Source organism: Jaculus jaculus, chromosome 2, assembly GCF_020740685.1.
Source record: "Jaculus jaculus isolate mJacJac1 chromosome 2, mJacJac1.mat.Y.cur, whole genome shotgun sequence".
Taxonomy (NCBI): domain Eukaryota; kingdom Metazoa; phylum Chordata; class Mammalia; order Rodentia; family Dipodidae; genus Jaculus; species Jaculus jaculus.
In genome coordinates this window covers 124244283-124272276 of record NC_059103.1, presented here as the reverse complement: position 1 = coordinate 124272276, position 27994 = coordinate 124244283, and the positions used below count along the sequence as shown (strand labels likewise).

General features: G+C 37.5%; 1 protein-coding gene across 1 annotated transcript in view; it reads right to left on the bottom strand.

Moving 5' to 3' along the window:
- Nucleotides 1–27994, bottom strand: part of Rp1 (RP1 axonemal microtubule associated) — a 298773-nt gene that overhangs the window by 190156 nt on the left and 80623 nt on the right. Inside the window, exons 4-6 of the mRNA XM_045144358.1 lie at nt 25874–26037; nt 16606–16692; nt 9816–9948 (exon numbers count right to left, since the gene is read on the bottom strand). Of these exons, the coding sequence (XP_045000293.1) occupies nt 9816–9948; nt 16606–16692; nt 25874–26037 (384 nt within the window). The remainder of the gene's footprint in view (nt 1–9815; nt 9949–16605; nt 16693–25873; nt 26038–27994) is intronic.

The following is a 27994-nucleotide window of genomic DNA, read 5'->3' as shown; positions in this document are numbered from 1 at the left end:
TGTTAGGAATCTAGTTAATCTTCCTTCTAGGGTGTTAGGATAATGTCTCTTCCTGATTGTTTCTTCAAGGTGCTTTAATTCAGTTTGCTTAGAAGCTATCCATAAGCCACCTCCATTCCCTTCTCAAGCCCAGCCATTGGAGTTAATTTATCTTTCAGTCTGGGGATCAGTATGTCCAACCCATAACATGAATAAGTTAGACTTGGCTTTAGGGATGAAAAGAAAGTGTGCCCTTGTTTCTTTATCATAAAACCTGAAAAGGGTCTTTTCAAAGAGAAGGGCTTAAAATACCTCTCCCTTTTTAGACCCAGAAAGAATGAGTTACTCCAAGGAAAGATGCTGTCCTGAAAGCTATATACAAGAGAAAGGATGGACAGTGACCAAATCCACGAGGAACATGATTTCTTCTTCATGTAAATTTAAAGGACCTACCTTTAAATTTACTAAAGGCTCCTGGTAGGTACTAGTGGTATAATAGAGCTCTTAACCCTGACATATTCCTCATCAAAACTCGTGAGTCAGATTGTCTTTCCTTTATTTTCCATTCTGGGCATTTCCTTTTAAAGTGTCCAATCTTTTTACATTCCTCACCCTCAATTTCTCTGGTCATATGGTCAGGTATGTGCCCTGTTGGAAACCTGTTTTTGTTTTTTTTGTTTTTGTTTTTGTTTTAGTTTTTTTATGAAGGCTGAGCACACTGGAGTTCAGGACCCTGTTCCTGGAGCATCTACTCTAGGATAGAGAGCATAATAGGAGCCTTCTGCTTCTGTTTCTCATCATCCCTCCTCAAATACACCTTCTTTGCTTTTCTAAGTAATTCTATTGGCTTATCTTTCCAGTTTTCAGTCTTTTAGAGTTACTTTAGAATGTTAGGCCATGTGTTGGTGACAAAATGGAGTTTGAGCATTTCTCCGCCTAAAACTGGAGAGCTCCAATGGCAGTTGTGTCGCTTAGTCTAGGCATCAGGAGCTTGATCGTGGCTTAGGGTGGTTATATGTGGGTGAAAAGTCCCATTTCTAGATTGATTTGTGGTATAGCGTGGTGTAGGTGCCATTTCTGGATTGGTTCCTCCTTGTGATCTGCTGGATGTTTTGTCTTTAATGGGAGCCATGTTATGGGACCTATATTCCAGCAGAGGGCGAACTCGATCTCTGGAAACAGGACTGGGTTAACATTCCATCAACAGCTGGGGAACTCAGTCCTCACCTCAGTCAAACTCAAAACACTGAGGGTTTGAGCATCAGTGCTTGAGTTCAAATAGAGAAGAAATCTTTATCGTTTGTTACTTTTCCATGCCTTCAGTGCAGGCATTTGTCTGCGCAGTAGTTAAGCATGAGTCTAAGAGGACTATCTGGGGGAATCTTAGTTTGTTTTATTTCCTTTAGAGAACTTTTCACCTTGATTACTTCTTCCCCTGGTCCTTGAAAGTGTATCGCATCATAATCTCAGCCTCCCACCCCCAAGCTATGGAGGTTTCTCAATCAGAACACTTCATCTGTTTCCAAATGATTCCCTTGCCAGGTTACATCCCCCATCCAGCGCTTCTCAGCAATAGGCAAGTCAGTATAAGCCCCTGACAAATCAGTGGAGTGCCGGGAAGCTGTGTGAAGAACCAGGATATCTGCAGAACTTCTGGTCGGGACTCCACGCTCCCTTGGTGTCTGGGACACATCTCATTCACTCATCCAACCTCCACAGTGACGTTTTCAGCAAGAGAATACTCTGTCTTCCCACGGCTTGTCTTACCGCGATCTATGCACAGTTGCCGGTCACTGCGGAGCTTTTGTGGGCCCCTTCCCCACATTGCCAGAAAAGTTCGGTCCTGGGTTTGTCAGCCCAAGGCCATGGGAGGCATCTCTCCTAGGAGGTGGTCTGGGTGTCCCTTGGGTGGACTAAAATACCAGATGGGCCCCGGCTATTAGAGATAATAACAGGTCGTAAATCAAGAGGCTACCACTCAATTGAGAGTTTCCACAAAGCAAACTACCTCTGAGCAGAAGGGTGAATAGCCACCAAAAACTGGTAGGGAACACACTGGGTGGAAGGTTGGCCTGTCTTTTATCCCTAAAGTGAAGGAACACTGGGCTTTGCCTCGTTGGCTAAGACTTAGCTTTACAATCTTTTCACAATTGGCAGGGTCAGTGGAAACTATTTTTTAATTAATTTATTTGTAAGAAGAGAGGGACGGAGAGGCTGTAAGAGAGAATGAGAATAAGAGAGATCCTGGAATAGGGCCTTCAGGGCCTCCAGCCACTGCAAAAGAACTCCAGATATATGCACCACTTTGTGCATCTGGCTTTATGAAGGTACTGGGGAATCCAATATGGGCCAATGTCAGGTTTGTGAACAAGCAACTCTAACTAAACCTCTCTAGCCTCAAGCAGAAACTTTTGTTTGTTTGTTTGTTGTTCTTTGAAGTAGTGTCTCACTCTAGCCCAGGCTGACCTCGAATTCACTATGGAGTTTCAGGGTGGCCTCAAAAGAAACTTTTACTTAATTAATAGTTAGCAAGTTACAACATATAGTTTTAACCTCTACAGCTTTTACGCATTTTAAGAGGCAGATCACATCCAACCACTCTACATACAATGGCGACCAGTTAAGAGAATAAAGGGTGGAGAAGTACCAGTGAGATTTATCTGATAGGAAAGACTGAATTTATCATATACCCAGAATGAATCTCTTGTCACAGCACTCTTTTAGTACAATGCAATAGCAAAATACCAATCTCTCGCTTTCTCTTAAATCCCCCCCCCAACCCTGCACTTGAAAGTACTAACTGTCTTACTAAATCTACTTTAGCCTGCCTGCTTACCCCCTGATCTACATCCTAACTCCTCTTTGGCATGCAGCACAAAATCAATAGCCACTGGGTTTGAATGTGATTTTCTAGTTAAGCAAAGGCAACATGCCAGGTTGCTGAGGTTTTAAATCAGGTTAACTATTTTTAGAAATCAGGTTTCTTAGGGACTTGATTGACTGTCATGTCAATAGGAAGAGGGACACTGGCCCCATCTCCTGCCCTAATGAAACTCAAGCTGAAACTAAACTGGGCATGACTGTGGCTGCTAGGCAAAGCCTACATTTGCTAGTCACTATGGTCATGTGAACAGTTCCTTACGGTACCAGTTGAAGTTAATATAGTTCACCCATCAACTCCATGATGTGCACTCTCCCCTGGGGCATTCAGTCCTACCCACATTGCACCCTCAGTGGAGTCTTCCCAGAGGCAAAGGAAAAAAAAGGTATTTCTGAATTCAAACTGCTAGTAGTTGCCCTATCTTTAAGATATAAATTTTCTAAGCATAGTCATACCTTTGAAAACAGATTAAGGATTGCCTAATGCAACAGAGGATGTAACCTGGGTAGTAGTATGAGTTTAAAACTGACAAATATGCCAGTCATGGTGGTGCATGCCTTTAATGCCAGCACTAGGGAGGTTGAGGTAGAAGGATCACAGTGAGTTCAAGACCAGCTTGTGCCTTTCTATATGCAAATGACAAAGATACAGAGAAAGAAATAAGGGACATAGGCCCATTTTCAATAGCAACAACAACAACAAAAAAATACCTTGGAATAACATTAACCAAGGAAGTGAAAGATCTATACAACGAAAACATAAACACATTCAAAAAGAAATTGAGGAGGACTTGAGAAAATGGAAAGACCTCCCATGCTCCTGGATAGGCAGAATTAACATTGTGAATATGACAATCCTACCAAAGGCAATATACAGATTTAATGCAATTCCAATTAAAATCCCTACAGTGTTCTTCACAGAGATAGAAAAAATGATCTCAAATTTCATATGGAAAGGCAGAAAGCCTCACATATCCAACAACATCATCAGCAAAAGAAATACATCTGGAGGCATCACCATACCTGATCTAAAGCTATATTACAAAGCCATAGTAATAAAAACAGCATGGTACTGGCATAAAAAGAGGAGTATAGACAAATGGAATAGACTTGAGGACCCGGAATTTGGGCCAAGCAACTATAGCTACTTGATATTCGACAAAGGCCTGAACAATATAGGCTGGAAAACAGACAGCATCTTCAATAAATGGTGCTGGACAAACTGGATAACCATATGCAGGAAACTGAAACTTGATCCACACATTTCACCATGCACTACACTCAAATCCAAATGGATCAAAGACCTCAACATAAGACCAGAAACTCGAATATTACTGGAAGAAAATTTAGGAAGTACTTTCTATGACATAGGAATGGAAAAAGACTTCCTGAACAAAACCCGAGTAGCTCACAATCTTAAACAGTCACTCAACCAATGGGATCACATGAAGCTAAAGAGTTTCTTTACAGACAAGCATACAATAAGCAAAGCCAAGAGATTACTCACAGAATGGGAGAAAATATTTGCAGGTTATCCAACTGATAGAGGCCAAATCTCTAGAATCTACAAAGAACTCAAAAATCTAAACAGTAAGAAGTCAAACACACCACTCACAAAATGGGGCAAAGAGCTGGACAGGCAGTTCACAGAGGAAGAAATACAAATGTCAAACACACACTTAAGAAAATGTTCATCATCCCTAATCATCAGAGAAATGCAAATTAAAACAACTATGAGATTCCACCTTACCCCAATAAGGAAAAAAAACATGAAAAAAATCAAATGAAAATAAAAGCTGGCAAGGATGTGGAGAAGTAGGAACACTCATCTACTGTTGGTGGGAATGTAGGATGGTACAACCACTTTGGAAAGCAATATGGGAGACTCCTGAAAAAGCTGACTATAGAGATGCCAACAGACCCAGTTATTCCCTTACTGGTCATCTACCCTAAAACCTTCAAACCACAGGCCAGAGAGATTTGCTCAGCCATGTTTGTAGTGGCTCAATTTGTAATAGCTAAGAACTGGAATAAACGCAGATGTCCATCACTAGAAGAATGGATAACTAAGATGTGGTATAACTACATAATGGAATTCCATACACCAGTAAGAAAAAATGACACAATGAAATTTGAGGAAAAATGGTTGAACCTGGAACAGATCATTCTCGGTGAACTTACCCAATCACAGAAAAAAACAAAAAATCGCCACATAGTGTCACTCATCTATAGCACCTAACCTGAATCTACCCAAGATACCTTACATACCCAGCAAGCATCTCGTGGACTACACACTAGGATGGATGGGGAGGGAGGGGAGGGCATCGAAGGGGTGGGAAACACAAATCTAGACCCAAATGGCAATGGTACCATAAAATTCTACTTCCTAAAAGGCAGAACAAATGGCTGAACCTTCACCAGGCCCTTACAGGGAACACCTGAACCACAAGACACTGGCGAGGGTAGGATCAAGGCTAACCTTAATCTTCTATATCTTCCCTCCCTCCCTCTCTCTCTTTTCTCTAACTCTTGTATATTAGTTATTTTTTTCCTCATTTTCTTAGTAGGCACTGACCAGTAACTCCCAGTACCAGCATGGGGCTACCATCCACAATGAGCTTTTGATCAGAGAGACCTACAAGGTTTCCTAAAAGACAGACAGATTTCTGTCAGAGTACTTGATGACGCACCAAAGGTTAGTGGTAAGACCCTACTGCTGAAGACACCATATTCAGTTGACAGGTAAAATGGAATGGCATGGCTGGAATCTGGAAGAGAGTCAGTCCCCAGACAGTCAGTGTGTCTAGTGCCAGAAGGTGCCACATGGGTGACTGGGGGAAAATGACCAATATCTGTCCAAGCAATTCATGGTCTAACCTACTTAGCAGCAAATAACCTGTTGTGATGCCCACATAAGTGTAATAGTGGCACACAGCCATGATGGGGAACCAACTGCTCTTGATTTGGCTAACTAATCCCCTCAGTGGTATGGGACCCATAGCTGAAGCTGGGAAACAAGTCAGAACCATATCCAAACATTAGCCCACTCTCCAATATCAAGCTACCATCAATCATGGGCTACAAGAGGGCCCACACCTATTAAATTCTCTATTAAAAAGTAAGGTTTATCTCATTTGTCCTGGTGCTAACTTACTCGCCATTGGAGAATCTGCTTCTCTTTTTCAGATAGATGTAGATCCTAAGAAGAGAGCCACCCTATCATACCTCAAAAGGGCCCCGGCTGAAACTAAGAAAAATTGGTGAAACAAGCAAGGGTGCTGTTTTCCTGATGAACCGGATACCAGCACAAGGGGGAAGGAGACCAACACAGAGAAAAATCAACTCCTACCAAATCAGAGAGCCAGAGCCTCAGAGGTCCCCAACACCTCATCACTGAAGCAGACCAAAAATGAACCCAACATGGCTCAGGGAAATTTTGTGGAAGAGGGGTCAGAAAGAATGTCAGAGCCACATGTTGGCTCATGATATGCAGAGACATTTATCTTATCCATAACTGTGGGCTAACTCCACAATGCACGACCCATATACCTCAACAAGGGGGGGAGCCAATGGGGAGAGGGTAGGTCACAGATGAGCCTAATAATGGTACGAAACTGACTGTATTTGCTGAATACAAAACCAAATATTAAAAAAAAAATTTAAAAAAGAAAAAATTGGTAAGTTCAAAACAGCTTATGAATAAAACATGGAGGAAGTGTGAGATACCCTAAAAAGACTTAACATCCAGATCACGGGTATACGAGGAGGGGAAGAAATTCAGACCAAAGGTATAGATAGCTTATTCAACAAAGTTATTGAAGCAAACTTTCCCACCCTCTCAAAAGAGAATCTCATCCAAATATAAGAAGTAGGGTTAGAGAGATAGCTTAATAGTTAAGGCATATACCTGCAAAGCCAAAGAACCCAAGTTTGATTCCTGAGAACCCACATGAGCCAGATGCACAAGGTGACACAAGAGTCTGGAGTTTGCTTTCAGTGGCCAAAGACCCTAGTGTGCCCATTATCATTCTCTCTCTCTCTCTCCTCTCTCTCTCCTAAATAAATACCTAATTACAAATTAAACTACTGGACAGAAGACCCTACCTAAAAAGTATTATAGCATATAGAAACTGAAGAGTTGTTTCAGCAGATAAGTGTGGATAGGTTCTTGCTTGCAAAGTCTAGAGCCCAGGTTCAATTCCCAGGCTATCCACATAAAGCTGTACACCAAAAGTGGTCCATTGTCTGGCATTTGTTGGCAACAGCAGAGGTCCTGGAGCATGTGTGTGAGTATGTGTGTGTGGATAAATGTATACTATAGAACCATTACAACAAAAACAGAATGGTATTGGCATAGCATGGTACAGACATGTAGACCAATGGAATACATAGAGGGCATAGGAATAAAGCCATCTAGCTATGGTCATCTGATTTGTGACAGAGATATCAAAGACACATGTTTGGGGCAAAATAGCCTATTTCATGACTACTGCCAAGAAAACTGGATATATACATGTAGAATAATTAAAGCTTGCTACCTCTCACCTTGTACAAAAATAATTTCAAAATGAATCAATAACCTTAACATAAAACCTGAAAGTTTGCCAGGTATGGTGGTCCATGTCTTTAATCCTAGCACTCAAGAGGCACAGGTAGGAAGATCATGTGAGTTCAAGGCCACCCTGAGACTATATAGTGAATTCCAGGTCAGCCTGGGCTAGAAAGAGACCCTACCTCAAACAACCAAGAAAAAAAAAAAAACATGAAAACTTAGGAAAATATTTCAAGACTTTCTAAATAGTACTCCAGAAAAACAGTGAGGGACAGCCTGCAAAACGGGAGAAAATGATTGCTAGCTACTCATCAGACACAGTACTAATAATCAGAGTATGTAAAAAATTCAAAAGCTAAATACCAAAAGAGTCAAATGTAGGTGTATCAGTGAACAAGTATGTAGATGACCCAGTTTTAAAAAGTAGAAGGACAATTGCCTAATGAATACAAGAAAAATGTTTAATAGCTTTCATTATCAGGCAAATACAAATCAAAACTACATTGAAATTCAACTACATTGAATTCCTTAAGTCAGAATGGGTATCACCAAGAAATAAACAACAAATGCTAGTGAGGACACAGAGAAAAGGAAAACTTATACATTTTTGGTGTGAATATGTATTAGTATAGCTACTATGAAAATTGATATGGTGGTGTCTCCAAAAATTAAAAATAAAACTATCATATCCAGCTAGACCACTCCTGGGCATATACCCAAAGGGTTATAAGTTAGAGAGAATCAAGATTCCTGTATATTCATGTTTATTGTAGCACTATTTATGATAACCAAGTTATAGAATGATACTAATATCTTTTGACAGATAAGTGGGTGAATAAAATATAATATATAAATACAACATAAATTTATTCAGCCATAAATAAACATGAAATTATGTCATTTGCAAGAAAAATAATGGAACTTAGAACTATGTTAAGTAAAATAAGCCAGACTCAGAAAGACAGAATCATGTGTCTTCTTTTATTTGTGGAATCTATATTTTTAAAACATTACACTTGAAAGTAGAAAGAGGACTGTTTGGAAGAATAAAGAGACCAGTGGAAGAAGGGATGAAAAAGAAGCTATGTAAATGTATAGAGGAGGTAAGTTTGATGGCACATAAGATATAAATGTATAAAAATGTCATTATCTACCAATGTTATACAAAGGATACACACCAATATAAAAGGAAAAAACATCTAAGACAACAGACTGTAGTATAATATGTTCTAAATTAGAAAGAAAGAGGGCTGGAGAGATAGCTAAGCAGTTAAGGCATTTGCCTTCAAACCTTAACTACCTGAGTTTGATTCCCCAGTACCCACATAAAGCCAGACACAAAGTGGCACATGCATCTGGAGTTCATTTGCAATGGCTAGAGGCCTGGTGTGACCATTCTCTCTGTATCACTCTCTGCTTACAGATAAAATAAAATTTAAAACATTTTAAAGAACTATTTTTTACTAATTTTCCATTTAATGACTCTCATACATGATTTGCACATATTTTCTAAACAGAGTCTAAAGACACAGGAGTAAGCAGCTCTTAAAAATTAAGCCACCCTGGATTATAAAACAAAAACAAAAACAAAACAGTGATTAGCTAGACATGGTTGTGTACGCCTTTAATCCCAGCACTTAGGGGGCAGAGGTAGGAGGATCACCGTGAGTTTGAGGCCACCCTGAGATTACATAATGAATTCCAGGTCAGCCTGTGCTAGAGTGAAACCCTACCTTGGGAAAAACAAAACAAAACAGTGACTACCTTCCATCAAATGAATCACTAGTCTATTCTCAGCATTAACAGGACATGTAAATACTCCTATGTTTTTGATTAAATGTTTAAAATCATCATTGAGCAATCATATGTTCATTTCATTTTATATTTCAAGGAAATATAATGGTGCAGGCCATCCTTATTGACTTGTACTTTTGAGCCCTTTATTTCATTGACAATTTACTCAGTGACTTCTACAAATTTATCTACTTATTTTGATAGCATTTCAGTTGACCTTCCAACAGACCTAACTTGTGATACCAGAATACTCCTGAACACTAGTAGGTGAAACATCTAAAACACATTTTTCTGTAGCTGCCAGAAATAGTTTATTTTCACAAGGATGATGAAAGAGAACAAAATAATGATGTCAAAATACAAAGGGGAATAATTGGTAAGAGGAGGAGATTCAGTGGAACAGGAGTGAGAAGGGACAAATGAATGTAATGGGAAAAGATTATGATCAAATTAGATTATGTTCACGTGTAAAATTATCAATAAAAAGGAAAAACAGTCATTAATCATTCATTTACCAACTTATTCAACATGCATTTACTGAGTTTCTTTGTCCTTCAGCACGTAGGAAAACTAGTTCTGTTCGTGCTGCCTGGAGTTGACTCTTTCCTACCTGGAAGAATGGGTTGTCCTTTATTTAAAATAGGAAATTCTCGACATATTTCCCCATCCTCTTGATCTCGTGCCAACCATCGTTGAACAGGAATGTAAAACTTTTCTCCGGAACTCATGTTTTGCAATTCTATCTGTAAATAGCAACAATATTTGTTTTCTTAAGTATTTTATAAAATAATCAAATAAATGTTTTGTCCAAGCCTGATATTTAGATAAGAAAACATTTTAGGGCTGGAAGGATTGCTTAGTGGTTAAGGCATTTGCCTGCAAAGCCAAAGGACCCAGGTTCAGTTCCCCAGGACCCAGGTAAGCCAGATGCAAAAAGGAGCACACCCATCTGGAGTTTGTTTCCAGTGGCTGGAGGCCCTGGCGCACCCACTCTCTCTCTCCCCCCCTTTTCCTCTGTCAAATAAATAAACTTAAAAAATAAATCATTTTAAATTTTATTTTATATATAACAGATTAATACTCTTTTACCCCCTTGTCCCTCCTCCCATTACCCTGGGGTACCTCCTCAGTGGGGTCACAGTATTCACCGTGGGCCATGAAGGCCACGATTAGTCCCTGTGCTGTAGTGGGGAATGGGAAGAACCATGCTTCAAGATATTCATATTCATTCTGTGGCTCTTACAATCTTTCTATCCCCTCTTCCACAATGATCCCTGATCCATGGCAGATCTGTTGGCAGTCTGATTTAGTGTTAAGTTCTCTGTAGCCTCTGGATTTCTGTTTTGATGGGTTTTCATTGATCACCATGTCTGGCACCATCACTCTGGAATTGTCAGCTAGTAGATGTACAAGGTGGCACATATGTCTGGAGTCCCTCTGCAGTGACCAGGGGGGCTTGTGGGCCCATTCATCATTCTCTCTCTCTCTCTCTCTCTCTCTCTCTCTCTCTCTCATAAAATAAATAAAATTTTAAAAAAAAAGATTTTCTCAAAGTTGAAAAAGAAAGCAGCATTCATGTCACCACTTCCTTTGCGATTGCTCCCAGCAGATGCGATAGAAGCACATCTCATGGTAGGTAGTTGGATATCTTCTTGTCTTTTTGATAAATCTTGGTTCTCTGACGTTTTCACTGTCATCTTCTACTGGTTTGTTCCCTTCCAGGCCCATTTTATTTTTTAATGTGAAAAAGTGTTTACTTGACCAAAAAAGAGTTTGTTTCCAATTTCTATTTCAAGTACAATGTCATTTCCTTCCTCTATTCCAAAATTTTCCTATTTGAAATATTTAAATAAACATGTCAGCATACTCCCAAATTTTTTGTTTGCTTTTCTTTGGGGCTTTTATTGAAGAGAAATAACATGAGATAGGTCTCATGAACTTCATGTTGTCCTCAAACTTTCTATGAAATTGAGGCTGGTCTTGAATTCCTGATCCTCTTGTATATACTTCCTGAAGGCTGGAATTGCATCTATGAGCCATCATGCCCATCTCTTCCCAATTTCTATCTCTGACATTAATATTTTCTCTTTAAAGATAATTATAGTATTTAAAAATCTCATTTTTTCCCATTTCATCTCCTTAAGTGAACAATTAAGCTTGTTATCCCAAGGTGATTTTTTTATAAAATATTAGCATGAAGTTCATAGAGTAATGGATTGAACTGACTGACACAGTATCCTCACTGAGTCCTGCAGTGGTTTGTTTCAGGTGTCCCACATAAACTTATATTTTCTGAATGCTAGGTTCCCAGATAGTGGCAATTTGAGAACTGGATGCTCCTGGAAGTGATGTATTGTTGGGGAAGAGTTTATGGGTATTGTAGCTACCTTCCCCTTGCCAGTGTTGGTATATTCTCATGCTATTGTCCACCTGACATTGCCCAGGCGGTGATATCCATTCTCTGCTAATGCCATCATTTCCCCCAGCCATCATGGAGCTTCCCCTTGAGTATATAAGCCACAATAAGCCCTTTCTTTCCACAATCTGCTCTTGATTTGATGTTTACTGGCAGCAATGCAACACTGACTATGACAGTATAATTGGTACCAAGAGGTGGGTTCAATCCTGCTAGAAATCTGATTCTGTGGTTTTTGACTTTTGCAACTGCTTTGCAAGTGGATGAATTTAAGATCTTGGCCTAAGAGATTACTTGCAGTGGTTTAAATACAGCTTGATGGACTATTCTTATCATAGTTTAAAGACCTTAATGCAGTAAAACTATGGACTATGAGTTTTGGCTTTTGAGGGTAAGGAACTAGTTTTACCCAGACTGGGCTAGAATCAGTTTGTGTGAGAAGTTTGTTGTTATGCCCAAGTCCTGAGAACTTGTGCAAGTTTGCATTGCATAGAAATGACTAGTGTGAGCAGAGGGATGTGGCACAGAAAGAAATTAAATCTTTGGGCCAAAACTGTTGCCCAGCTGCAATTATTTGAGAAATTACAACCACTGAGATTGGGCCAGCTCATCTGCACTGGGACAACAGGAAGAATTGTGCATCTTTTATAGAGATCTGAATGCTGAAGAAGGGTCCTGTTCTTCAATGTCTGCTTTATTTCCCCTTAGATTAATAAACTGGAAGCCCACCTGGTAAGATGGAATATTACAAATGCAGGGAAGAGAGGGACATTGAATTTGCAACATGGTTTTGTCATTTGGAAATGGCCATTGGTAGTGTGAAGCAAGCTTGTTGGATTATGTATATGGAAGCCTGGTGTTGCAATGTCAATGACCCATGGGTTGCAGTGGAGACTGAATGAAATGCCAGGACTTTAGGATGGCTGCCAAGGAGAACTGCTGGCACTGGATGAATGTTCCCAGGACGATGAGTAGCCTAGGCTGGAGGAGCAGAATTTGAGCTCCAGAGTCTGGTCATAGGTTAGAATTATTGGACTTGGAGATTATTTATTGGCTAGAGTTGTCAGATTTGGAGCTACAGAGTTTGATGTTTGCACTATTTGTTTTAAGTCTTGCTCAATATTGCTTTGCTATGCACAATGCCATCTTTTGCAGTGTGAATATTTATTCTGTGTTATTATGTTTTTTTATTTTTATTTTTTTGAACTACAGCTCAGTTAAAAGATCTTGGATTATGAGAATGTTTGAATATCAATGGGATTGACAAAAACTATGGGGACATTTAAAGGTAGATGAATGCATTGCATTTTACATCATGTATGGTTATTAGTTTATGGGGGCCAGGGGCAGAATGTGGTGGTTTGATTCAGGTTTCCCCCACAAACTTACGTGTTCTGAATGCTTGATCCCCAGATGGTGAAAATTTGAGAACTGGATCCTCCTGGAAGTGATGCATTGTTGAGGGCTAGTGTATGGGTGTGTAGCCATCGTCCCCTTGTAACTGGCATATTTTCCTGTGCTGTTTTCCACCTAAAGTTGGCCAGGAGGTGATAGCTACCCTCTGCTCATGTCATCATTTTCCCCTGCCATCATGGAGCTTCCCCTTGACTCTGCCAGCCAAAATAAACCCTTTCCTCTCACAAGCTGTTCTTGCTCAGGTTCTTTGTGCAGCAACATGGTCTCATGGACTTCATGCTGTGCTCAAACTTGCTATTAAAAGAAGGCTCACTTTGAATTCCTGATCCTCTTGTATATATGTATCCATGAGCCATCATGCCCATCTCCTCCTAATTTCTTTCTGTCATTAATAATTTATGTTTAGAGATACAGCATTTTAAAATCTCCTTTTTTCCTATTTCATCTCCTTAAATGAATGATCAACTTTTTAGCTTAAAGTGACTTTTTTTATAAAATGTTTAAAAAGTTATAGTTTATAAAATACAGGATTAAACTGACATAATACCCTTGTTGGGTCCTTAGCAATGATTAAGATACTAACAATATTTATTTGTGAACATGTTATGTAAAATTTATCTTGGAATTAAACATGTATGGTTTAATAAATGGGAATGAAAATCAATAAATTTCAAAAAATACCCACCTAATAGTTGACATTAGGTTTTCAGACTATAATATCTAGTTATTCCCAATGAGGGTATTGTCATTCTTTTAAAAGTTTCACTGAAATAGATCTGCTAAAGTTTCAACTTTAATGTGCTTAATAAAGACACTCGAGACTGGAGAAATGGCTTAGTGGTTATGGTGTTTGCCTGCAAATCCAAAGGGCCCCAGTTTGATTTCCTCAGTACCCATGAAAGCCAGATGCACAAAGGAGTGTATGCATCTGGAATTCCTTTGAAGCAGCTGGAAGCCCTGGGGTTCCCATTCTCCCTTTCTCTCCTTGCCTATTTCTCTCTCTCAAATAAAGAAAGATAAAATGTTAAAAAAAAAAAAATGACACTGAAAAGACAGATTTTTAGTGCCCAAACTATTTAAGATCTGTGTTCTTCCACAGGTCAGAATTTCATATTTATAAATGTTCATCAAGAATTATTCTGATACAGTGTCACTTTTAAAAAAAGGTTGCTGCAAACAACAGTGTATACACACTCGTTTGCAAGGCTGCCAAGATCATGACTATTTTGTTTCTTTTAATTAAACCCCCAAAAATATTCTTAAGAAACAAAAACTAAGGAAACATCTTATTTTTATGTTGTAATCTTTCCTATTTAAATTTAAAAGAATCGGGCTATAAAGATGGCTTAGCAGTTGAAGGTGCTTGCTTGCAAAACCTGACAACTTGGGTTTGGCTCCCCAGTACCCATGTAAAGCCACACTCACAAAGTGGGGCAGGCATCTGGAGTTCATTTTCTTTTTTTTTTTTTTCCTTTGGTTTTTTCGAGGTAGGGTCTCACTCTAGCCCAGGCTGACCTGGAATTCAGTATGGAGTCTCAGGGTGGCCTCGAATTCATGGTTATCCTCCTACCTCCATCTGCCTCCAGAGTGCTGGGATTAAAGGCCTGCGCCACCACGCCCAGCTCTTGGAGTTCATTTTCAATAGCAGGATGCCCTGTTGGGCCCATGATCACTCCCCTTCTCTTCCCTCCCCTCCCCTCCCCTCCCTCGGGTCATAGGTACAAGTTGCCTTGCTTATATTTTCAAATTAAATTTACATATTATATGACAACTAAACAAAAGATTCCAAACCCATTACCTAGCATCTAATTTGGTCAAAACAATAAACTGTACAAGAGTTTCATATGCTCATAATGAGAATGAGTAAAGAATATGCCTTCAAGGATGAGCAACTCCATGGTGGAGTGTACATTTAGCCTGCACAGTTCAATCCCTAAGCACCTACCCTCCCCAGACAGGAAAAAAAAGTCTGTTTCTTCAAAGAGAAAAACAGAAAATTTCAGGCTTGAAAGAAATTGATGTTCAATAAGACAGTATTTACAGGATTTACCATAGAAAGACAATAGGAAACTTAGGCTTATTTTTTATAACATTCCTTTACAATCATGTTATAATCTTTCAAGTCTCAGTATTTCAACTTCATAATTAATCTAATATCGCTTATTTGTTGTAAATCAAATGACATGGGAGAGGTATTAATAAAAATTTTATAAACTGTTTTATTGAGAAAATGGAAAGAGAGAATATTACATAATCAATTTGAACACATTTTAAAATTTCCTTATGTTATAAATAATAATAATAATAAAACATTATTTCATACAGAAGATAGACAGAAATTTTGAAATCTAACCACTACATTCTATATTTTCACAAAGTAAAATTTATTTTTATCATTTTGCTTCAAGAACTTTTTGACTTTAATGTAAAGTAGATGCCATTATTAACAATTATTCATTCTTACTAATACAGTAAAAATGTACTTTAAGCAATTATTCATTTATTCATTTTCCATGAATTTTTCATTAGTTTTCTCATATATTTAAAACTACAGAAAAGTGAACTTGCCAGAGGAGAAAGAATTTGATGAGATGTTCATTTCCTATTGAAAACTTGAGTTTAGAGATCATTTTTAAATTAATAATTTAAAAAAGGAGAAATACACTATACACAAAAACAAATGATATGCTGCATGGTTTCCAGATTTGCCCTTACTGGCAATCATGAAAATAGCATAATTTTCACTCTAAATAATGTAGAGATATATGCTTTTTTGCATCTTGAAAAATACATAAGTGGCATTATCTTGCTTAGCATAAATACCCTACATTCCAAAATTGGCATAGACTGCCTAATAGATGTCATCACTGTAATGACATATCTTTGCACTATCTTTGAACTGAATGTAAAAGTGTGCATTTTTAATCAGCCATTCAGGTTTATTATGCAACTGTTAAGAGTTGATCTATCACTCAAACTGTTTGTTTTTATTTATAGGAAAGCAAAAGTATTTTTAAGGTGTTTTGAATTAGATGGCCCCCATATACTCATATGTTTTGAATGCTTGGTTCCCATCTGATGGTAATTTGGGAAGTGGAATCTTGTTGGAGGAGCTGTGTTGTTAGGGGCAGGCTTTCTGGTATTATAGCTAGCTCTGCCTTGCTAGAATCTGACCCACTCTCCTGCTACTGTTTCCTACTTGATGTTGGCAAGGTGATGTACAGCCTGTGCTCTATCATCTTTCCCCCGCCATCATGAGCCTCCCCATGCAGACTGTAAGCCAAAAATAAACATTCTTTCCATCAGCTGCATTTGGTCAGGTGCTTTGTCCCAGCAACAAGAAGGTAACTGCAACAATTGCATAGTTTAGGTTATTCCCTCAATCAATGAGGGAGTAATTAATTATAAGAATATTGAGAAAAAACTTCAGATGTGGACTGACTAAAAAGTTATAGGTTGGACTCCATCAGTTCATGACAGATATGAAATTCTTCTCTAAGGATTGAGTCCTGGAAGGAATTTGCATAAAATATTGTTTAAAAGTGGAAGTGTGCTGTTATATCCTTACCTTCTTACAGTGCCAAGAAGGGGTGTGTCCAGAATTGGTATGGCCAATACGAATCTTAAACAGCATTCCAATATCTCCAACTGTGATCTACAAAGGATTCAAGGAAACATCTCATTGTAGTTTTATAATATTCACTGAAAATAGCTAAGACTAGGATACTAAATAGTAATAAAGGGTCATCAAGAAGATACTGGAATTTCAAATATGTGTACCTAATGACAGGTACCAAAATACATCAAACAAAAAATGGTACTTGGATTAAAACCAGTGCCTCACATATGCTGAAGATATGTTGTACCACTAAACTATCATCTCCAGACCAATGAAATAAAATTGAATAGAAACTAATAATGAAACACACTGTACATAATAATAAACACTTCAAAGCATCACTCTGAATAATGGATAAAACAGACAAAACCATAACAAAAGAGAGGTCTTGGACATTACCTAACAGCATGAGCTAATATCTATACAAAACTTCATCCAACAACAAAATATATAGTCTTCTCAATTATATATACATACATATATATATATATATAACATTCTTTGGAATGAAACATATTTTATATAATAAAACCAGTTTTGAAAATGTTTAAATGATTATGACTAGGCATAGTGATGCATAGCTGTTATCCTAGTACTAAGAAGGTAGAGGCAGGAAGATTGCACATTTGAGGCCAGCCTGAGATGTATTATAAGACTATATCTAAAGGCTATGGAGCAGAAAGAATAAAATAATACAGATTATTATTTCTAAACACAAGGAACTGACTATAAATCAATAATGTAAGGAAAATTATAAATGCAAACAAAATGTGTATGAATTTTATAGCATACTTCTTAGCAATGAATTGGCCAAACAAAAAAATACATAGTAATTAGAAAATAGCTTGAGATGAATGAAAATGAGGCAGTTTAGAGGTAACACAGCCCCAAAATAAAAACAAGGAATGCCCCTGAGTTTATAAAGGGGAACCTGATTTCTCCATATTCTCTCTTTCCTAGAAGACTAAGAAGGATTATTCCCTCCCTAAGAATAAATGAGATTACTCCATTTTCTAGAAACCTGGTGGTACCTAGACACCTAACTTGGGGCCTACACAGACCAGCTCAGTCTTCATCTCATAAATTCCCATAAAAGATCCCAATCAGAAATACCAGTCTGGCTTTACCATTTCTGGTGTCCCATTTCTGCTCTGCAGGAGCTCTGCCTTCTTTCCTTCACATAAGCTCTATAATAAAATCTTTCTGAACTTAAATTTCTATGATCTATGGATTTCATTCAGCAAAATTCATAAGAACCTGGAAGAGGCCACTGAGTCAGGGGAAGTTTTGGGTAGCTGTGATTCTGTCAACCTAATCCCTGAGTTACAGCCCAACTAAGAGCTAAGAAAAGCTCTATCATTCCAAAAGATATATGAAATTTTCATATCAAAAACAAAAATACAACATACAATAACATATGGAAAATGGTACAAGCAAAGCTCAAAGAGAAACTTACAATTGGAACTATACATTGTAAAAGGAATAAAATCCCAAATATCTTAACATTATAACTCAAAAACTTAGGAAAAAAAAAGACTAAATGAAACCCTAAACTAGGAAACAGAAGGAAATATTAAAAATTAAAGTGATGATAAAATACAAAATAACAAAGGAATCTATGAAACCAAAATAATTGTTCAAGAAAAAATTTAACAGAATTTACAAGAATTTACTAATGTAAATAAAAAAGACAGACTTACGGGTAAAATGGCAGCATAGTAGCCACAACAAAGCAGTCTGGGGGGAAATATGCAAAACAAAAAAAAGAGCAAAATATACTCTTCTACTGAAAAATGAAAGTGTATAAGGAATTATCAACCTCAGCAGAAAAGGAGACACCCAGATCTTCTAGCAACAGTAGCACAAGGGAGAACTGGATCCCACAGTGGTGCTGGTCAGTGCAGCCACCAGGCTCTGCCTAATCTGCAGGAGAAGCCAGGTAAAGGAATTTTCCACTCACACCAGCCTGCTCATGAAGTCAAGGAGGAGAATTCAGGTGTGACCAGCTGAGCAGTTTGTGAGGAAGATAATCAGGGGTCCAGCCACACAGCTCCAGTAACTTCAGGCACCATTCACAGCCTCAGCTGTAAGCACCAGCAACTACTTGAGAACTGGGAAAAGGAGCACAGTTGATCAGAATAGAGGACCCACTGACCCAGCCAGCCTACCCATAGTGCAGTAAAGAGGGACCCAAGAGAGCACTCGGCATAGCTGAGTCCAAAGCCATCTCAAAAGGTAACAGGGCCTAGTTACACCAGGTCAGTATCCACCACAAAGCCTAGCATTGGAGGGGCTAATCACACTTTCCATGCCAGGGCAGGTTATGAGTTAGATTTGATTAACAGTTGGCTTTGTCATTCTTAAATAAGCTATATTTGGGGTTGTCCTTTGTTGCTTCCTAATTTACAGTGCCTTTATCTTCTTCTGTCATTCATGGAGGCAAGGTCTCACTTGGCACCAGGCTGACCTAGAACCCTTTACACACCAAAAATCTCAGCCTCCTAGTTGACAGGATTATGACATTGGGGTAACACATATCCTATAAGTACCTATATTAATAAATTACATAGGTCATAAGTAAACAGCTTAATGCTTCACCTTAAGGCCTTGGAAAAAGAACATAAGGTAAACTAAAAACTAGTAGACAGGAAGAAATAATAATGATTTGGGCAGAAACTAATGAAATAGAAACAAAAAAATACAGAGTAAATGATACAAAGAGTTGGTTCTTTGAAAGGATAAACAATTTTGATAAACCCTTAGGAAATCTGGCCAAAAGAAAGAGACAAAGAGATGAAAAAGGCAGCATTACAATGGATACCAAAGAAATACAGAAAATGAGGATATATTTTACAAACACATACTCCACTAAGTTTCAAAATCTGAAAGAATAGATGATTTTATAGATTTATATGACCTACCAAAATTAAATCACGATTGGACAAACCATTTAAATTAACCTATAACAAGTATGGAGATCCAAGCATTTTTTTTTAAATCTCCCAACTAAAAAAGTCCAAGCCCAGATGGATTCACTGGTGAATTTTACCAGAACTTCATGGAAGAACTAACACCAATGCTTCTTAAACCTTTGCATGAAACAGAAAAGGAAGGAATACTACCAAACTCCTTCTACGAAGTCTAGCATTACCCTGATACCAAAACCAGACAAAGACAGAATAAAAAGAAATTATAAACCAATCTCCTCATGAATACAGACACAAAACTTCTCAACAAAATATTGGAAAACAGAATACAAGAATATATCAAAAAGATCATCCACCCCAACCAAGTAGGCTTTAAGATCTCAGAGATGCAGGAATTGTTCAACATATACAAATCAATAAATATAATATACTTTATAGATGGACTGAAGGACAAAAACCACATGATAATCTCAATAGATGCAGGAAAGGCACTTGACAAAATCAAGGTAAAAGTCCCATAGAAACTGGGAATTGAAGGAATATATCTCAACACAATAAAGGCTATTTATGACAAATGTACAGCCAACATAATATTAAATGGGGGGAAACTTGAAACTTTTCCATTAAAATCAGAAATAGGACAAGGGTGTCCACTATCTTCACTGTCATTTAATTCAGTACCAAAAGACTTAGCTATAGCAATAAAGAGACACACATAAAAGGGATAGAAATTGGGCTGTAGAGATGGCTTAGCAGTTAAGCACTTGCCTATGCAGCCTAAGGACCCTAGTTCAAGGCTCGATTCCCTAGGACCCATGTTAGCCAGATGCACAAGAAGGCATATGTGTCTGGAGATCATTTGCAGTGGCTGGAGGCCCTGGCGCAGCCATTCTCTCTCTCTATGTGCCTATTTATCTCTCTGTCTGCCACTCTCAAATAAACAAATAAAAATAAACAAAAAAAGGGATGCAAATTGAAAGAGATCAAATTATCATTATTTGCAGAATATATGATTCTATACATAAAGGACCCTAAAGACTATACCTGCAAATGCTTAGAGCTGATAAACACTTTTAGCAGCATAGCAGGATAAAAAATAAAAACAAAGAAATCAGTAGCTTTCCTATATACTAACAACAAACATGTTGAAGATGAAAGAAGGGAATCATTCCCATTCACAATTGCCTCCAAAAATAAATAAATAAATAAATAAATAAAGTATCTTGGAATAAACCTAACCAAGGAAGTGAAGTATTTCTATAATGAAAACTTTAAAACACTCAAGAGTGAAAATGCAGACAACACTAGGAAATGGAAAGATACCCATGTTCTTCGATAGGACGAACCAATATTGTGAAAATGTCAATCTTACCAAAAGCAATCTACATTTAATGCAATCCCCATTAAAATTCCAATGGCACTCCCCATGGAAATAGAAAATCTATCATAAAACTCATTTGGAAGCACAAAAAAACTTAAATAGCTGAAACAATTTTGAGCAACAAAAATAAGGCTGGCAATATCACAATACTTGATTTTAAGCTATATTACAGATCCATATTAGAAAAAACAGGGCTGGAGAGATGGCTTAGTGGTTAAGCGCTTGCCTGTGAAGCCTAAGGACCCCGGTTGGAGGCTCAGTTCCTCAGGTCCCACGTTAGCCAGATGCACAAGGGGGCGCACGCGTCTGGAGTTCGTTTGCAGAGGCTGGAAGCCCTGGCGTGCCCATTCTCTCTCTCCCTCTATCTGTCTTTCTCTCTGTGTCTGTCACTCTCAAATAAATAAATTTAAAAAAAATTTAAAAAGAAAAAACAACATGGTACTGGCACAAAGACAGACACATAGATCAATGGAACAAAAGAGAGGACCCAGATGTAAATCCAGGCAGCTATAGCCAATACAAAAATACCAAAAGTACCAATACAAAAAAAAAAAAATGCCAAAAATATTCACTGGAGAAAAGAAAGACTCTATAACAAATGGTTCTGGGGAAACTGTTTATCTATATGTAGAAGGATGAAAAGTGATCCTTATCTTTCTCCATACACAAGAATCAAGGCTAATGGATCAAAGACCTTAATATCAGACCTGAAATTCTGAAACTGATAGAGGAAAAAGTAGGAGAGACACTTAAATATATTGGCATAGGCAAAGACTTTCTGAATATAACCCAGTGACTCAGGAAATAAAACCACTAATCAACCATTGGGACCTCATGAAATTAGAAAGCTTGTGTATAGCAAAGGACACTGTCAATAGAGCAAAGAGGCAACCTGTAGATGGGAAGAAAATCTTTGCCAGCTATTCATCTGAAATAGGATTAATTAATATCCAGGAGATACAAAGCACTCAGAAAAATAAATAATAAATAACCCAATTAAAAATGGGCTATGGAAGTAAATAGAGAGTTCTCAAAAGAAGAAATACAGATGGCACATAAACTTAGAAAAAAAATGTTCTATATCCTTACCCATCATGGAAATGCAAATTATAACTACTTTCAGATTCCATTTCCCTCCTGACAGAATGACTATCATCAAGAAACCAACGACAATAAATGCTGGTGAGGATGGAAAAAAAGAGGAACCCTTCGACACTGTTAGTGAGAATGTACTCTGGTACAGCTATAAGTGTGGAGGTTCCTGAGACAGATAAAAACAGATTTATCATTTGACCCAGCTATACCATTCCTAAGTATCATATATCCTAAGGCCTCTTCTCACTAACTTAGTGATACTTGCTGAACCAGGTTGATTGCCACTCTATTCACAATAGCTAGGAATTGGAACCAGCCTAGATGTCTCACAACTAATGCATGGATAATGAAGATGTGGTACATTTGTGCAATGGAGTTCTATTCAGCAGTAAAGAAAAATGAAATTATGAAATTTGTAGGAAAATGGATGGATCTGTAAAGGATTATACTAAGTGAGGTAACCCAGGCTTAGAAAGCCAAACACTACTTATTCTCTCATATGTGGATCCTACCTACAAATGTTTAAACTTATATGTGAGTTGGGAATGTGAACTTGTACAACTGCTATAGAAATCAATTTGGAGAGTCCGGAAAAGGATGAACATAGATCTACCAACAGACCCAGTTATTCCCTTACTAGACATTTATCCTAAATACGCCATACAGAGTTGTTTGTTCAACCATGTTTGTAGCTGCTCAATTCATTATAGCTTCGAACTAGAATCAACCGGGATGCCCATCATTGGATGAATGGATAATGAAGTACTGGTACATTCACACAATTGAATTCTACTCAGCAGTAAGAAAAAATGCTACCATGAAATTTGTAAAAAAAATTTACAGAATTGGAACAGATCATACTCAGCAAACTCACACAATCACAGAAAAATACACACTGCATCTTGTCGCTAACTGTGGTTCCTAACCTGGACCTGCTTGAATTGCTATCATACCTGATAGGCAACTCAAGGCCCAGACAATAGGGATGTAAGTTTGGGGGAAGGGGATGGGAGGAAGGGTAAGTAAACAAAAATTTAAATCCAAAATGAACTGATACCATAGAAACCTTTATCTTCAAGATAGACTAAAAGATATAACTCTCAAAAGGATTAAGGGGGTAGCACCTTGAGAAGTAGAACTCTGATGAGGGTGAGATGAAGCCTAAGCTTAAAAGAATTTCTTTTTTCTATTTCTGACCTGTAACCCCCAGTTCCAGTGATTGGTTGCTACCCACACTGAGCTGTTGATTGGAGAGACCTACGAGGTCCCCAAATCAAGACAGCTTTCAGTCAAAGCACTTGATTACCTGCTTGAGGCAAAAGCTAAGACCCTATTGCTAAAGATACAATATGCTGCTGACACAGAACACAGAAAGACCTGCCTTGAATACAGAAGAAAGCCATCCACAGGCAGACTGTCTGGTGCTGAAAAGTGGTACATGAGCTACTGGGGAAAAGGACCAAAAACAGTCTGAGCAACCAGAGGTCTAAAATACTCAGAAGCAAACACCATGACATGATGCACCAGTGCAAAAGTGGTGCACAGCCTCAGTGGGTACCAATAGCTTTCTTGTTGGTTAAGAGATCTGCTGAGTAAAAAGGAACCCATATCTGGAAATGGAGACAAGATCATTGTCCTATGGAGACAAAGATCATGTTCTCCAGTGTCAAGCTCTCACTAGTCTTTGGCTAAAAGAGGGGTTACATACATCACATGCTCCCTAAATTAATAATGCTTATACCATTTAAACTATGCTGACTTCACTCTCCATTGGAGAATCTGTTCTTTTTCATTAGGTAGCAAGGCCAGAGGTGATGAACTACCCCTTGCTCTTCAGCCAAGTCACAGCTGAAGCCACAGAGAAATTTTGGAGATGATCAAAAGTACTGCTTCCATGATGTTCCTGATAATCAGTGCCAGGGTATAGGAGACAGACCCTGAGGATACTCAACACCTACCAAAGCAGTGATCCAAAGGCTCCTAAGAACTCGTCACTGAAGTAGACTTAAAACTCACACACCATGCCCAGGGAATTTTGTGGAAGAGGGAGCAGAAAGATTATAAAAGCCACAGGTTGAGACATCATGCCCAGAGGCACTCCCTGCCCCCAAAATTAACTGATTGCTGCTCCCACAAGATGAAAAACTACAACCCCAAGCAGAATATCTGCAACCCCACTGAGGAGTGTCTCCAACAGAATGCAGTCAGGGACGAGGGAAAAGAGGGTACCAACACATGATGTATCAATATGAAACATCTTATTTATAATAATAATAATAAATATTTTAAAAAATAATAATAAAGTATGGCAATGATATTTCACACTAATCTGGTAAGAATGATGGTTCCAAATTGTTCAGTCTCTTCTGCAATATAATAAACCAAACACCTAGGATTACGCTGACATAGATGCTGGCAAATATTTACCCAGAGATACCCTTTTGTGACTGTGATAATATTCTTTCCACCTGGCTCAAAACAATCTTTCTGAGTATGTATATATTCATTCAACAGAAATTATTAAACCTCTAAAATTGTCGAACAGTTTGTAGTGAATGTACCACAAACCATTTCAAGTCTTGCTTCAGTGGCTGACACATATGAATGTAGATTAGTTTAAACACATAGTAAGGCTGGAGAGATGGCTTAGCAGTTACCATGCTTGCCTGAAAAGCCGAAGGACCCAGGCTTGAGATCCTGGTACCCACATAAAGCCAGATATACAAGGTGACGCATGCATCTGGAGTTTCTTTGTAGTGGCTGGACACCCTGGTGCTCTCCCTTCTTCTTCTTTTTCTTCTTCTCCTTCTCCTTCTCCTTCTCCTCCTCCTCCTCCTTCTTTTTCTTTCTCCCTCCCTCTCTCTCTCTCTCTCTCTCTCTCTCTCTCTCTATCCTCTCTCCTCTCTATCTCAAATAAATAGAATATTTTTTAAAGCATGGTAATGGACTCCCCTGCTTCATCTTTGCCTCTCAATTTCTTTCCACATCCTGATTTCAGTGTGAAAATCCATGTTTAATAACTTGAGAAAGGTAATAACAAAGAATAATAATTTGATAACTTTTTTCTTCCTTAATTCTATTTTGCCTTTTATAGGCTTAACGTTGACCTTTACCTATAGATTCATAATGGCATAGACACTGACTAATGACAATGATCCATATAAAAACAATAAGGGCTAGAAAGATAACTCAGAAGTGAAAAGTGCTTGCCTGCAAAGTCTGATGGCCCAGGTTAGATTTCCCAATACCTATGTAAACCCAGATAAACGAAGGGGTACATGCAACTGGAGTTCATTTGCTGTGGCAGAAGATCCCGGCATACCCACGTTCTCATTCTCATATTCTCTTTCTCTCTCTTTTTCTCTAATAAAAATAAGTAAATGTTTTTTAAAAAATAAGTGGAGGTGGAGAGATGGCTCAGCAGTTAAAGGTGCTAGCTTGCAAATCCTGATGGCCTGGGTTTAATCCCCCAGTACCCACGTAAAGACAGATGTACCATGTGGCACATGTGTTAGGCATTCATTTGTAATGATTGTAGGTCCTAGGAAACCCATATATAACACTCTCTCTTTCTTCTTTCTCTCTTTAAAATGAATAAGCAAAAATATTTTAAAAACAATAAATGTTAAGCATCTAGTGTTTCTTCTTCCCATATGGTGAATCTACTTGAATTAAATATGCTTGATTAATAACAGCCATGAATTTCTATGGATTGATCTTCTACAAGATACACGGCTTTAATAGGATGAGCTCAATTTAATTGCACTCATTACAAAGTACATCACAGCTGTGCCATTTCAATTTTATTACTTACAGTAAAGATGTCTTCATGGCCATCCTGAAATGGAGCCCCATCTCTTCCATAAAGATATATAGGAGCTGAACTTCTTTGCTGTCCATATAATATAATATAAACTTGTGAGCTGGTCCCTGCATTTGGAAAGTCACTGGTCACTATGCAAACTTTCCAATTTCCACCTATAGAAGCACAAATAATATACAACATTATGGCAAATTATTAAAAGGAAAAGTTCATAGTGATAGGCCATTATGAAGACAGAAGAATTCAAGATAGGTACACCTCCTTTGGAAGAAAATTATCAGAGCTGAGAGTCTCACGTTTGATCTTTACAACTCTTAAGAATATCACTAAGTACTACATTGTGATTGAGAGTGGTTCCTAGATCTGTAAAAATAAGGCCAGAGAGAAACCATTATCCCCTTATAGCTGGTCATGCCTTGACTCAGAGAAGATTCACTTATAGAACTTCCCTGAAGCTCCCAGCATATTTACATTTTCACTTAATACTCAGCTCTGGCAGGTAATATGTACATTCAACAATATGTTTTTTACAATTTTATTTATACATTTATTTAGAAGTTAGAATGAATTTGAGAAATTATCTGATACAATTTCATTCCTTATTTTAACTATCCCAAACTAACAGGTAAAGTAACTGAATTCCATAGACATTAAGTAAACTTTGCATCACCCAGCAACAACTTAAAGCAGTGGTAGCAAACAGAAGACTGATTGTGAACATCACCAAGATGGCTGATGTTAACTTAATTTTGCCATGTTCCTTTAAGTTAAATATTAGAAAGTTAGCCTACACATGAAGTACTGAAAAATCAGAGAACTGAAAAAGATTCTATAAAATAAAATAGAAGCTATAAAACTCAGAAATAGGAATTTAATGACATTTTATTCATTAGACTATAATTTCTGTCTGCTAAATTTGAACCAAAGTATATTTTTAATTTTGACCACTCAAATAAATAATCAATCTAGATTACTGCTGATTTATATGGCACAATTATATGTCAAATTAATACAAGTTTATAAAAATCTACTTTAAAACATAAAATTGCATTTTGCTTGTCCAACACATGATAAAAAGCCATGTTAGTCTCCCAAGTAATCTTGGTAAATAACAATACTTTTGTAAGTAAATTAAATTTAAAATATTTATAAGATTACATCCCATCTTTAGCAAGAGCAGAAACAAACTTCAATTAAAACCCAAAAAAGGGGAAAAACTAGCTATTTTCCCAGGATCTGGTATGCTAGTGCTTGTTGGAATAAAAGGAAATAAAGCTCTTTAACTTCTGCTTCCTTAGAAATACAAAAAAAGAGATCAGCAAAGAATCAATCTTGCTAAACATGGAAGGACCAAATCAATAGAGAAACTGCATTTATAACAAATAAGGTAAAAAAAAAAAAAAAAAAAGATGAGAACTATAGGAATAGAAATAGAATAAAAATTGCATTGTGTCTTTTTACAAGAGGTTTTCACACCTCCCTAAATCATTAACATCATTAAAATTTTTAGCCTTGCAAGGGAGTTCTATAAAAATAAATAGAATCTAAAAATTATTACTCTGAGAGAAAATAGATGCCAAAACTAGAAAAGATATTAGAAAATAAAAGTATAAAGACACATATGTATGAAAATGCTATAGTGAAACCTACTGTTTTGAAATCATGACTCATATTTTAGTTTACAATGTATACTTTAATAGGAAGATAACACATTATTGAGTCATTACTAGTAGCCCAATACCTATGGAGGAGTAGCTAAAAACTTAAATCAATGTCTTTATGAAGTAATAGGTCAACAAACCAAAAAGGGGAAAAAATAACACAGAACAATTAACATAAGGCTTTCTTATGTTAACTTTGTTGACATAAGATCAGATCACAGACAAAAAATTAAACAAAGAAAGTACAAAAACTATGCATAATCTTTACAAAGTAGAAACTAAGAGATGAGTAATACAGAATGTTTCAAAGACGTACAAGAACACCTTTCTCAGAAATAGGAGAGAAAGATTAAAAAAAACCTTCTAAGAATGTTCTCAATGTCTATATACCCTTCAGATCCCAAGATGAAAAAAAAAAAAATTATGTTGGAAGGGTGGTAAAGTAGACTAG